At 41.7% G+C, this 12,697-nt stretch overlaps 1 protein-coding gene across 6 annotated transcripts; it reads left to right on the top strand.

The window, feature by feature from the left end:
* The first annotated feature begins 3,243 nt into the window (after nucleotides 1-3,243).
* LOC129857619 (DNA-directed RNA polymerase III subunit RPC7-like) lies at nucleotides 3,244-12,587 on the top strand. 6 transcript variants are annotated; one of them, XM_055926055.1, is made up of 8 exons: nucleotides 3,244-3,309; nucleotides 8,948-9,109; nucleotides 9,408-9,537; nucleotides 9,877-9,945; nucleotides 10,394-10,450; nucleotides 11,013-11,110; nucleotides 11,338-11,454; nucleotides 11,892-12,587. In XM_055926055.1, the coding sequence occupies exons 2-8, from the start codon at nucleotides 8,984-8,986 to the stop codon at nucleotides 11,976-11,978; spliced, it is 684 nt and encodes a 227-aa protein (XP_055782030.1). In that variant the 5' UTR covers nucleotides 3,244-3,309; nucleotides 8,948-8,983; the 3' UTR covers nucleotides 11,979-12,587. The 6 variants fall into 6 exon arrangements, with proteins under 6 accessions (XP_055782030.1, XP_055782034.1, XP_055782031.1 ...); XM_055926056.1 differs by having other exon boundaries at nucleotides 3,285-3,655; XM_055926054.1 differs by having other exon boundaries at nucleotides 3,285-3,761.
* The last annotated feature ends 110 nt before the right edge of the window (nucleotides 12,588-12,697 follow it).

Here is a 12,697-nt window from a genome sequence, read left to right as displayed (position 1 = left end):
GCAGGAACGATATGACTGCTGTTCATTAAAACAGTAGCCTATACAATGTCTTTGGTGTCTTGATAGGCATACAAGTTTCCACACAGCCTGTTATAATAAATTTCAACAATGGATAGGCTATATTTAAACCTGATTGAGCTGGAGGTATGGGCCCAATATTGTCTGTTCTGTGCTTATGACACTATTCCTGTCCTGTAACCTCAAGGGAAAATAAAGAATGTATACAAGGCTCAATGGCTTGGTTGGTATAGATGTCGCTACATCCGCAATAACATCTGCTAAATGTATGTATGTGACCAATAAAATGTGATTTGATTTAGATTTATATAGGCTGATTCTGTAGTCCTCTATGTCTTTTCGCACCTCTGTAGTAAGGGGTTTTGCACCTCTGCAGTAAGCACATCTATTACTTCCACTTGTGATCACAGCTAAGACTAATCTGCACCAGTGACCCATCTTGTTGCCATATGAGTTCCTGGTTCTTAAATAAGGTCATAAGAATTCAGTCATTGCAAATTTGCAGAGGAAGGAAGTGGCCCACATATCCTTGGTGGTAGTCCATAATTAGTCACCTGCTGTATAGATTAGATATTGTTTAAATGCAAAGTCAGATGTATACAACAGGTAGGCCTATCTTATGGTGAATGTGAGAGCGTTGTGAACATAAAGCCTAATACACACAATTGAAGAAGTAGCCTAACTGTTCTGCTTCAACTTAATTTTTTTCACAAGTCTGGTCCCACTTGGTGTTATAAATAGTATATTAAACTGAAACACAGAATTAAAGCTAAAAAAAAGAGATAAACTTGCATTGCTAAAGATGGAGAGGAGGAAATACGTGTACTCCCCCGAATGCATAAAATACTTATTCAGCGACTGTTGCTATTATGGAACACTGTTGCTATGGCAACTGATTTGCTGGATTCCTACAGAAATGTTCCCACGGTGACACACTCACCGAGGCAGGCACACACACATCCATGCTCGCAAGTTCACAGACACACGCTGCATGCACACAGATACAGACACACAGACAGACAGACAGACTGACGCGCACACGCACACACACACACACACACACACACAGCTGTAAGGTTATATCAAAGTGATGGTGTTCCTATCCACCAATCCCCCAACTGGGAGGGGAATCATCACCAAGTGCTTTGAGATTGTAGTTGGCTTAGGGTGACTTGGCAAAATGCTTATTTATCCTCCTTAAATAGGTACAGTTGAAGTCAGAAGTTTACATACACTTAGGTTAGAGTCATTAAAACTTGTTTTTCAACCACTCCACAAATTTCTTGTTAAAACAAACTATAGTTTTTGCAAGTTGGTTTGGACATCTACTTTGTGCATGACACAAGTAATTTTTCAAACAAATGTTTCCAGACAGATTACTTCACTGTATCACAATTTCAATGGGTCAGAAGTTTACAAATACTAAGTTGACTGCGCCTTTAAACAGCTCGGAAAATTCCAGAAAATGACGTCATGGCTTTAGAGGTTTCTGATAGGCTAATTGACATCATTAGAGTCATTTGGAGGTGTACCTGTGGATATATTTCGAAGGCCTACCTTCAGTGCCTCTTTACTTGACATCATGGGAAAATCAAAAGAAATCAGACAAGGCCTCAGAAAAGAAATTGCAGACCTCCACAAGTCTGGTTCATCCTTGGGAACAATTCCAAATGCCTGAAGGTACCACGTTCATCTATACAAACAATAGTACACAAGTATAAACACCATGGGACCACGCAGCCGTCATACCTCTCAGGAAGGAGACGAGTTCTGTCTCCTAGAGATGAACATACTTTGGTGTGAAAAGTTAAAATCAATCCCAGAACAACAGCAAAGGACCTTGTGAAGATGTTGGAAGAAATAGGTACAAAGGTATCTATATCCACAGAAAAACGAGTCATACATCGACATAACCTGAAAGGCCGCTCAGCAAGGAAGAAGCCACTGCTCCAAAACCGCTATAAAAAAGCCAGACTACGGTTTGCAACTGAACATGGGGACAAAGATTGTACTTTTTGGAGAAATGTCCTCTGGTCTGATGAAACAAAAATGGCCATAATGGCCATCAAGACCATCGTTATGTTTGGAGGAAAAAGGGGTAGGCTTGCAAGCCGAAAAACACCATCCCAACCGTGAAGCACAGGGGTGGCAGCATCATGTTGTGGGGGTGCTTTGCTGCAGGAGGGACTGGTGCACTTCACAAAATAGATGGCATCATGAGGTAGGAAAATGATGTGGATATTTTGAAGCAACATCAAGTAATCAGTCAGGAAGTTAAAGCTTGGTCGCAAATGGGTCTTCCAAACGGACAATGACCCCAAGCATACTTCCAAAGTTCTGGCAAAATGGCTTAAGGACAACAAAGTCAAGGTATTGGAGTGGCCATCACAAAGCCCTGACCTCAATCCTATAGAAAATGTGTGGGCAGAACTGAAAAAGCGTGTGCGACCAAGGAGGCCTAAAAACCTGACTCAGTTACATCAGCTCTGTCAGGAGGAATGGTCCAAAATTCACCCAACTTATTGTGGGAAGCTTGTGGAAGGCTACCCAAAACGTTTGACCCAAGTTCAACAATTTAAAGGCAATGCTACCAAATACTAATTGAGTGTATATAAACTTCTGACCCACTGGGAATGTGATGAAAGAAATAAAAGCTGAAATAAATCATTCTCTATTATTATTCTGACATTTCACATTCTTAAAATAAAGTGGTGATCCTAACTGACCTAAAACAGGGAATTTTTACTGGGATTAAATGTCAGGAATTGTGAAAAACTGAGTTTAAATGTATTTGGTTAAGGTGTATGTACACTTCCGACTTCAACTGTAGTAACAAGAACAACGATTAATAATAAACATCACCAGGATGTGGTAATATCCAGACCAAGACAAACCACCTTTACAATGTAGGCTAAATTAAGTATTTTGAGCTAATGCATGCCAACCCAGCTCCCACACCAGGGAACAAATCTATCTACTTTATGTTGTATCACACTCACTCCCCTTGGAGGTTCCTACTTGGTGGCTCAAACCTTAATGCTCATTAGATAACATCTCAGCCATGACATTTAGCCATGACATTCAGCTAATCGAAATGAATGTATGGTACAGACATATTGATCTCTCAGATGGCAAACAAAAGTATGTGACCATAATTTTGGGGGAGATACTGTATCTCTTTTTCGAGGTTCTGGACTGTATTCAACTCCAATACAGCAGGGGGCAGTGTAGCGCAGGGTAGTCGACCCCAAGTTGCCAGAGTTCCGCAAAATGTAAACAACATAGTGTTTGGTAAGCAATAACGTAGCCCGCTGACTTGTAAACTAGCTAACGTTAATTAACTTGATAATGTTTTAATATTTTTTATATTTGAAGATTAGTAGCTAGCTATGGCTCAGAAGGTGGGAGGTCGTGAATAAGTTGATATGGGTAGTTAGTAAGCAGGTTGTCTTGGTGAACGATATTTTGTCGTGATAAATCTGACAGCACTAGCTAACGTCGTTATCTAGCTAACTAGGTAGTAACGTTAGACGCTAGTCGTTTTCTAGCAAGTTCTTACTAGCTACAGCTGTCATGTAGCTACTTTCCAACCAAGTTATCTGAGCAAGCAAGTTAATATCACTGAAATCACTAGAAGGTAAGATGGAACAAGTTAGCAAGCCGCACACAACTAGATGTAGCTAGTAGCTGTTGGGGTCCCTGATGATCTTCTTGGCCGTCCTGCAACACCTGGCGTTGATTTGGTACGCAGCTGGAGGATGGTAGCCTGGTTACCAGAGAGCCCTATTTCTGTCCAAAATCTGTCCACTTAAGCGTATCCTTAATTATTAAGCAGGTGGGGAGTTTTTGAATGGGGGCGATATGATAGTGTTGAATTTAGTCAAGATAAATATGAATTGTTATTTTGATACGTGAGGTGTGTTTAATCTAATATACATTTTGTAATGCTTAGGTTGTTATGAGTGTACTGATAAAAGTGTGATACACTTCACTGTTGACATTCGAGAAGGTTTATGCATATTCATGAAGCTAGCATAGCATCTCAAGCTCCATCGAATACTAGTGGTTGATGTCAACACCCTTAATCGAATATATTTTTAAAATAACAAAATGTATCCACCAATCCAAAGAGTTGACAGCACATTGTTCCACTCTGTGGACAACTAATCATATTGTTAGGGTGGAGACAAGCATCTCATTATATCCATATCTGGCTATATTCCACTCCTTTTACTCCATGTCACATGCCAAAGAAAAGAAAGTGCTAGAGTTCCAGACTGGTACCCAGACCATCCATGAGACAAAAATTATAGTTTTAACCATGTTTTTTGTTTTTAGTCTATACAGTGTTTGATTACTGTTACATTGTTTACAAACAATGGAGTAAAAAAGCTTATACTTTGGATTAGATTGTGATGGGGTATGACAGTTGAATTTAGCTCAGGAGGCGTTTATAAGTTACATTCTTCAAGAATCAATGGGTATATATCACACATTTTACAGTCTGAAATGGATGTAGCAATCACATATTGCCCCTTTAATGCCCCTCACACCTCTCTGATTCAGAGGGGTTGGGTTAAATGTGGAAGACACATTTCAGTTGAATGCATTCAGTTGTGCAACTGACTAGGTGTCCTCTTTCCCTAACACATTAGCCATTGCTCCCCTTCACAAAGTTTTTGTCTTTTTGTTGTGTTGTAGCTATACCTGTTCTTATTTATCCCTGGCTATGTGAGCTCTGTTATTCACTGTTCGTTAGCTAGAGCTAATAGTGTTAGAGTTATTGTTATATTACAGTGAACAGCAATCATAGGTGATTTGCGAAAGTATTCACTCCCCTTGGTATTTTTCCTATTTTGTTGCTTTACAACCTGGAATTAAAATGGATTTTTAGGGGGTTTGTATCATTTGATGTTCTTCAAGGCAAAACTGCTCCAGCTCCTTCAAGTTGAATGGGTTCCGCTGGTGTACAGCAATATTTAAGTCATACCACAGATTCTCAATTGGATTGAGGTCTGGGCTTTGACTAGGCTATTCCAAGACATTTAAATGTTTCCCCTTAAACCACTCAAGTGTTGCTTTAGCAGTATGCTTAGGATCATTGTTCTGCTGGAAGGTGAACCTCTGTCCCAGTCTCAAATCTCTGGAAGACTGAAACAGGTTTCCCTCAAGAATTTCCCTGTATTTAGCGCCATCCATCATTCCTTTAATTCTGACCAGTTACCCAGTCCCTGCCAATGAAAAACATCCCCACAGCATGATGCTGCCACCACCATGCTTCACTGTGGGGATGGTGATGAGAGGTGTTGGGTTTGCGCCAGACATAGCGCTTTCCTTGATATCCAAAAAGCTAAATTTTAGTCTCATCTGACCAGAGTACCTTCTTCCATATGTTTGGGGAGTCTCCCACATGCCTTTTTGCGAACACCAAACATGTTTGCAAATTATTTTTTTTAAGCATTGGATTTTTTCTGGCCATTCTTCTGTGGAGTGTACAGCTTAAAGTGGTCCTATGGACAGATACTCCAATCTCCGCTGTGGAGCTTTGCAGTTCCTTCAGGGTTATCTTTGGTCTCTTTGTTGCCTCTGATTAACGCCCTCCTTGCCTGGTCCGTGAGTTTTGGTGGGCGGCCCTCTCTTGGCAGGTTTGTTGTGGTGCCATGTTCTTTCCATTTTTTAATAATGGATTTAATGGTGCTCCATGGGATGTTCAAAGTTTCAGATATTTTTTTATAACCCAACCTTGATCTGTACTTCTCCACAACTTTGTCCCTGACCTGTTTGGAGAGCTCCTTGGTCTTCATAGTGCCGCTTGGTTGTGTCCCTTGCTTGGGGTGGAACGGTCGTTAAGACACTAACAGCTTGCAGACGATAGGGAATTAAGGTCACAGTTACTTAAGACACTAAAGAGGCCTTTCTACTGACTCTGAAAAACACCAAAAGAAAGATGCCCAGGGTCCCTGCTCGTCTGCGTGAATGTGCCTTAGGCATGCTGCAAGAAAGCATGAGGACTGCAGATGTGGCCAGGGCAATAAATTGCCATGTCCGTACTGTGAGACCCCTAAGACAGCGCTACAGGGAGACAGGACGGACAGCTGATCGTCCTCGCAGTGGCAGACCACGTGTAACAACACCAGCACAGGATCGGTACATCCAAACATCACACCTGCGGACAGGTACAGGATGGCAACAACGACTGCCCGAGTTACACCAGGAATAAACAATCCCTCCATCAGTCCTCAGACTGTCCGCAATAGACTGAGAGAGGCTGGACTGAGGGCTTGTAGGCCTGTTGTAAGGCAGGTCCTCGCCAGACATCACTGGCAACAACGTCGCCTATGAGCACAAACCCACCGTCGCTGGACCAGACAGGACTGGCAAAAAATGCTCTTCACTAACGAGTGGCGGTTTTGTCTCACCAGGGGTGATGGTCGGATTTGCGGTTATCGTCGAAGGAATGAGCGTTACACCGAGGCCTGTACTCTGGAACGGGATCGATTTGGAGGTGGAGGGTCTGTCATGGTCTGGGGCAGGTGTGTCACAGCATCATCGGACTGAGCTTGTTGTCATTGCAGGCAATCTCAACGCTGTGCGTTACAGGGAAGACATCCTCCTCCCTCATGTGGTACCCTTCCTGCAGGCTCATCCTGACATGACCCTCCAGCATGACAATGCCACCAGCCATACTGCTCGTTCTGTGCGTAATTTCCTGCAAGACAGGAATGTCAGTGTTCTGCCATGGCCAGCGAAGAGCCCGGATCTCAATCCCATTGAGCACTTCTGGGACCTGTTGGATCGAAGGGCCATTCCCCCAAGAATTGTCCGGGAACTTGCAGGTGCCTTGGTGTTAGAGTGGGGTAACATCTCACAGCAAGAACTGGCAAATCTGGTGCAGTCCATTAGGAGGAGATGCACTGCAGTACTTAATGCAGCTGGTGGCCACACTAGATACTGGCTGTTACTTTTGATTTTAAACCCCCCCCTTTTTTCAGGGACACATCATTCCATTTCTGTTAGTGACATGTCTGTGGAACTTGTTCAGTTTATGTCTCAGTTGTTGAATCTTATGTTCATACAAATATTTACACGTTAAGTTTGATGAAAATAAACGCAGTTGACAGTGAGAAGACGTTTCAACAGTTTACAACAAAATAGGAAAAATAGGAGGGTGAATACTTTTGCAAGGCACTGGCCAGGATAAAAAAGAAGCTTATATACAGTTGAAGTCGGAAGTTTACATACCCCTTAGCCAAATACATTTAAACTCAGTTTTTCACAATTCCTGACGTTTAATCCAAGTAAAACTTCCTTGTCGTAGGTCAGTTAGGATCACCACTTAATTTTAAGAATGTGAAATGTCAGAATAATAGTAGAGAGAATGATTTATTTCAGCTTTAATTTTTTTCATCACATTCCCAGTGGGTCAGAAGTTTACATACACTCAATTAGTATTTGGTAGCTTTGCCTTTAAATTATTTAACTTGGGAAAAACATTTTGGATAGCCTTCCAGAAGCTTCCCACAATAGGTTGGGTGAATTTTGACCCATTCCTCCTGACAGAGCTGGTGTAACTGAGTCAGGTTTGTAGGCCTCCTTGGTCGCACATGCTTTTTCAGTTCTGCCCACACATTTCCTATGGTGTTGAGGTCAGGGCTGTTTGATGGCCACTCCGATACCTTGACTTTGTTTTCCAAACATACTTTGGAAGTATGCTTGGGGTCATTGTCCATTTGGAAGACCCATTTGCGACCAAGCTTTAACTTCCTGACTGATGTCTTGAGATGTTGCTTCAATATATCCACATAATTCCCCCCCCCCCCTCATGATGCCATCTATTTTGTGAAGTGCACCAGTCCCTGCTGCAGCAAAGCACCCCACAACATGATGCTGCCACCCCCGTGCTTCACGGTTGGGATGGTGTTCTTCGGCTTGCAAGCCTCCCCCTTATTCCTCCAAACATAACGATGGTCATTATGGCCAAACAGTTCTATTTTTGTTTCATCAGACCAGAGGACATTTCTCCAAAAAGTACAATCTTTGTCCCCATGTGCAGTTGCAAACCGTAGTCTGGCTTTTTCAATGGCTGTTTTGGAGCAGTGACTTCTTCTTTGCTGAGCGACCTTTCAGGTTATGTCGATATAGGACTCGTTTTACTGTGGATATAGATACTTTTGTACCTATTTCCTCCAGCATCTTCACAAGGTCCTTTACTGTTGTTCTGGGATCGATTTGCACTTTTCGCACCAAAGTACGTTCATTTCTAGGAGACAAAACGCATCTCCTTCCTGAGCTGTACGACGGCTGCATGGTCCCATTGTGTTTATGCTTGCGTACTATTGTTTGTACAGATGAACGTGGTACCTTCAGGCGTTTGGAAATTGCACCCAAGGATGAACCAGACTTGTGGTGTATAATTTTTTGGGCTGGTTTTGGCTGATTTCTTTTGATTTTCCCATGATGTCAAGCAAAGAGGCACTGAGTTTGAAGGTAGGCCTTGAAATACATCCACAGGTACACCTCCAATTGATTCAAATTATGTCAATTAGTCTATCAGAAGCTTCTAAAGCCATGACATCATTTTCTGGAATTTTCCAAGCTGTTTAAAGGCACAGTCAACTTAGTGTATGTAATCTTCTGACCCACTGGAATTGTGATGCAGTGAATTAAATGTGAAATAATCTGTCTGTAAACAATTGTTGGAAAAATGACTTGTGTCATGCATGAAGTAGATGTCTTAACCGACTTGCCAAAACTATAGTTTGTTAACAAGAAATTGTGGAGTGGTTGAAAAGGAGTTTTAATGATATACAACCTAAGTGTATGTAAACGTCCGACTTCAACTGTAGCTTTACACAGATAGTTTGGGAAAATAGAAGTTCTATTACTCAGTACTCTTTTAGTGCCCATTGCATTCTTCCTCCCTTGACAGATTTACCTGTGAACCCCCCCGCTGTGTGCTCGCTCCATGGCTGGCCTGGGCCGTGGCAGAGGTCGCGGCAAGGGGTACATGAGCTTCAGTATCGAGGCAGTCGGGATTGGGAAAGGGGAGAACCTGCCCCCTACAATTCTCCAGCCTACACCTCTGTTCCCTGTGAGTAAGGGGTGATGTGACTGACCCTGTAGCTGTCATTTTTCATTTTGGATGCACCTCATTGTTGTCAAATATTGGCTTTATTTAGAGGCTGTTCTCAGTCTTTTCTCCTGATTTTTCTATTTGTCTAAGCAACATCCAGGGCTGACTTTTTTTGTTTAAATGTATTGAGACCGTACGATATGTGTTTGGTTGGGAGCAAATAAGAGCATGCTATTTTGGGAAAGCTTGCATTGAGCCTTTTGTTGTCGTTTTAAGGACTAACCTAATATGTGTTATGTTTTTTGTGCACATGTAGCCCATGGAACACAAGCCTGTCCCTTTGGTGATGGGAGAGGAAGCAGAGTACATGTTGGCACTGAAGCAGGAGTTCAGGGGAAGCATGAAGACCCTACCATTTTATGTCCGCCCAGCTGTCTCCAAGAAAGGTACTTAAAGCCTGGGAAGACACCATCTCTGTGTGTTAGCGATGAAAAGAGTAATTACAGACATCCAAACGTAGCAGAAACTGGACAGTCAATGTCTTGTCACTGTCAGCAGCTCCCAATGGTGTTATTTTATTAAAATTATACAAGGTTTGGCTGACTTTGCCTAAATCAGGGGTGGAAATATTTTTCAATTATGCAATCAAGCAATTATGCTTCGATAAGAACATTTGGAGCAGCAAACGAGGTAGACATGATAATACACAGAGGCTTTCTTTTCAAATACATGTTTGTTCTTGTACCATGTTTAAGAAATGAATGAGCTTCTTGTCTGACTTCCAGATGTGGAGCGGTATTCTGATAAATATCAGAACAGTGAGCCGTCAGACAACACCCTTGAGTGGAATCCAGGTGAGTCAGCTGCATCATACCTCCAGTTCAAAAAATGTAACTGAAAGGAGATAGAAACTATGGAACATGTATTAGAAGGAGTGCATTGTATGATCTGATTACCAGCATAACACTGTTAAACAGGGATTAATAGAATCAATGATCTAATCCTGAAGCAGTATGAAATCACTCGCTACGCCGCCCCAGAGATGTCAGCCACAATGGAGTGTGAACGGTCCTGATTGAAACTGTCAGGTGACCCAAAGCGTTTCAAATGGGAGAAATTGAGCTGTCGCTCACAATTAGGGTCTGCTGAATAGAGGCTGATTGGGAAAACAATTTGAGGTTTTAGTCCCTCAGCTTTACCGGATGTGAACCAACATTCCATCATTTTGACAAGGTCATTGCTGTGTAAAAACATTATTGTAGCACCTGTGTCTGCTGATTGATTTTTGTTTTTGAACGTCAGACTGGAAAAGGCTACCAAAAGAGCTTCGAATCCGTGTCAAGAAGCCCCTAAAAGAGAGTAAGTGGATGATACAGTGTTGTTTTATACCTCACATTGATTGACTGGACATTTTTGTGAGTGGGACAGATTCACTATGAAAGCCCACCCACCATGTGATCACAGAAGGCTATTGCAATAAAAAAAAATCCATTCATTTTGCAGTTCTGTTTAGTTTGCTTCCTGCAGGACTTGATGACATGTACGTTGCTGGCGAAAGACCTGTCTCTTTCAGAGCATATTGCGCCCACATGATTTTTTTCCTTCCTATTTCCTGGGCGGAGTGCTGAAGAGAGAGGTGTCTTCAGAAGAATATTGTGTCTGACTGCTTGTGTCTCCCTAGAGACATGGATGCATCAAATTGCCATTCTGCTTTGAACAGAAGGATAAGATAAAGTCACTGCTGGTTACTGACGATGACAATACTGCCTGACTTATACATAAATGATCTGCCATTTTCTATTATGAGATAAATATAGCTTTTGGTTGAATGGCCTTTTAAATGACAGGAGAGGAGGGGGAATAGATAGAGGGAGTTGGTTTTCACTAATGATTGGCTTTTGTCCCTTTTCGTCTGTTACAGACACCTCTCTTAGTGTGGATACACCAGTGGACCCCAAACCCAGCAAAAAGACCCGGGTGGATAAAGAGGAGATCATCCATAAACTAGAGGTGGGAATAGTAGGTACTCAGCCAGTACATCAGACATTAACTCCATAGTCTGTATTCTATTGACCTCTTTACCACATCTATAGGCATGTAACACAACTCAATCTCAGCACACTAGATGAGGGAAATGTTTCTTGCTGTTAAATCTCAAACTTAATGTAAGCCTGGTGGTGTATTATTTTACTATCAATGTTATTTTTCTTTTCGTTTCTTTTGTATTCATTTGTGTCATATTTCAGACATTGGAGAAAAAAGAGGAGGAAGTGACCTCAGATGAAGAGGAAGGGGAGAAGAAGAAGCAGGAGGAAGAGCAGCAAGATGGGGAGGAGGAGTATGATGAAGAAGAGTTTGAAGAGGTAAGCATCTGTAGCCAATGTTAAATGGCTAGCTAGTAAGCGGTGTGCGCTAGTAGCGTTCAGTCGGTGACGTCACCCACTCTGAGACCTGAAATAATTGTTTCCATTGCTCCGCAGTGACAGGTAACGATGCTTCCTGGGTGGCAGTTGTCATTTCTTTCAGATGGTCCCAGGTTAGGGAAAGGAGAGGGACGGATGCAAAACTGCTACACATCCAAGCTCTTTCTTACTTTTTTCATCTGGTCTCATGCCCCACACAACCTCAGTGAGATAATATCACTTTGACTTGAATCCTTACTAGAGACAATTTCCCCTATACATTTTCCATTGACACCAATGGCATGATTTAACAGAAAGTGAGCGTTGCAAACACAGTTCACAAGATTGGAATGAGCTTTTACGTAGCATTTTTTCCCACTCTGATTGTGTTCCCACAGGAGACAGACTATATCATGTCCTACTTTGACAATGGAGAGGAGTTCGGAGGGGACAGTGATGACAACATGGATGAGGCCATTTACTGATACTTTGAAAAACAACAACAACAGAGCATTGAGCATGCCTAGGACCCAAGAGTCCTGGGAAAATATGTGACACTCCAGAACTGAGAGAGACTCCAAAGCTGAAAGAATGTGCTGTTGTTTTTTGGTCCATCTTGTATACATGGCCTGAAATTATCTTAATTTGACACATGAATCTTCAAAATAACCCAGGATTCAGTCAGTTCCTGACTTAAAAAAGAATCTCAAATTGAGACGCAGGTTGCACAGTTCAAACCTGCAATAGTTTTAAATGGCTCTTAAGTGTGGTGGTGTTCTGGAGAGAGAAGTATGTCAATCTTCATAAGCGGACATCTTTTCTCCTAACACCAGTTATAGTATAATTTCTTAGAGGGTTTTTATCCAATTTTAGAAATGTTAAAGAACTTTAAAGATATAAAATGAAGGTGTTTAATACACCAATTTTAATTTTATGCTGTTGTTTCATGTAGTTTATATGTAGTTCTAAAAAGTTATGTTTTGTAAAACTTTTATATCCATGTAATATCACAATGTTCTCTGTTAAGTTTGTTATGAACAAGGATTTTACTTAACTTGAAATTCTGAAAGAATAAATGGCAGCTAATTTGTAAACCAGGCAGTTTTATTTTCAATGCTACACAAACCATTTTCCTACTAGAAGCTGTACTAGTTCACCAGATGTCGCATGATAATACTTATTTCACACCAATAGGTGGCGTAGT

Source organism: Salvelinus fontinalis, chromosome 6 (genome assembly GCF_029448725.1).
Source record: "Salvelinus fontinalis isolate EN_2023a chromosome 6, ASM2944872v1, whole genome shotgun sequence".
Taxonomy (NCBI): Eukaryota; Metazoa; Chordata; class Actinopteri; order Salmoniformes; family Salmonidae; genus Salvelinus; species Salvelinus fontinalis.
Note: the sequence above shows the minus strand (reverse complement) of the source record. Positions and strands in the feature narration are given on the sequence as shown.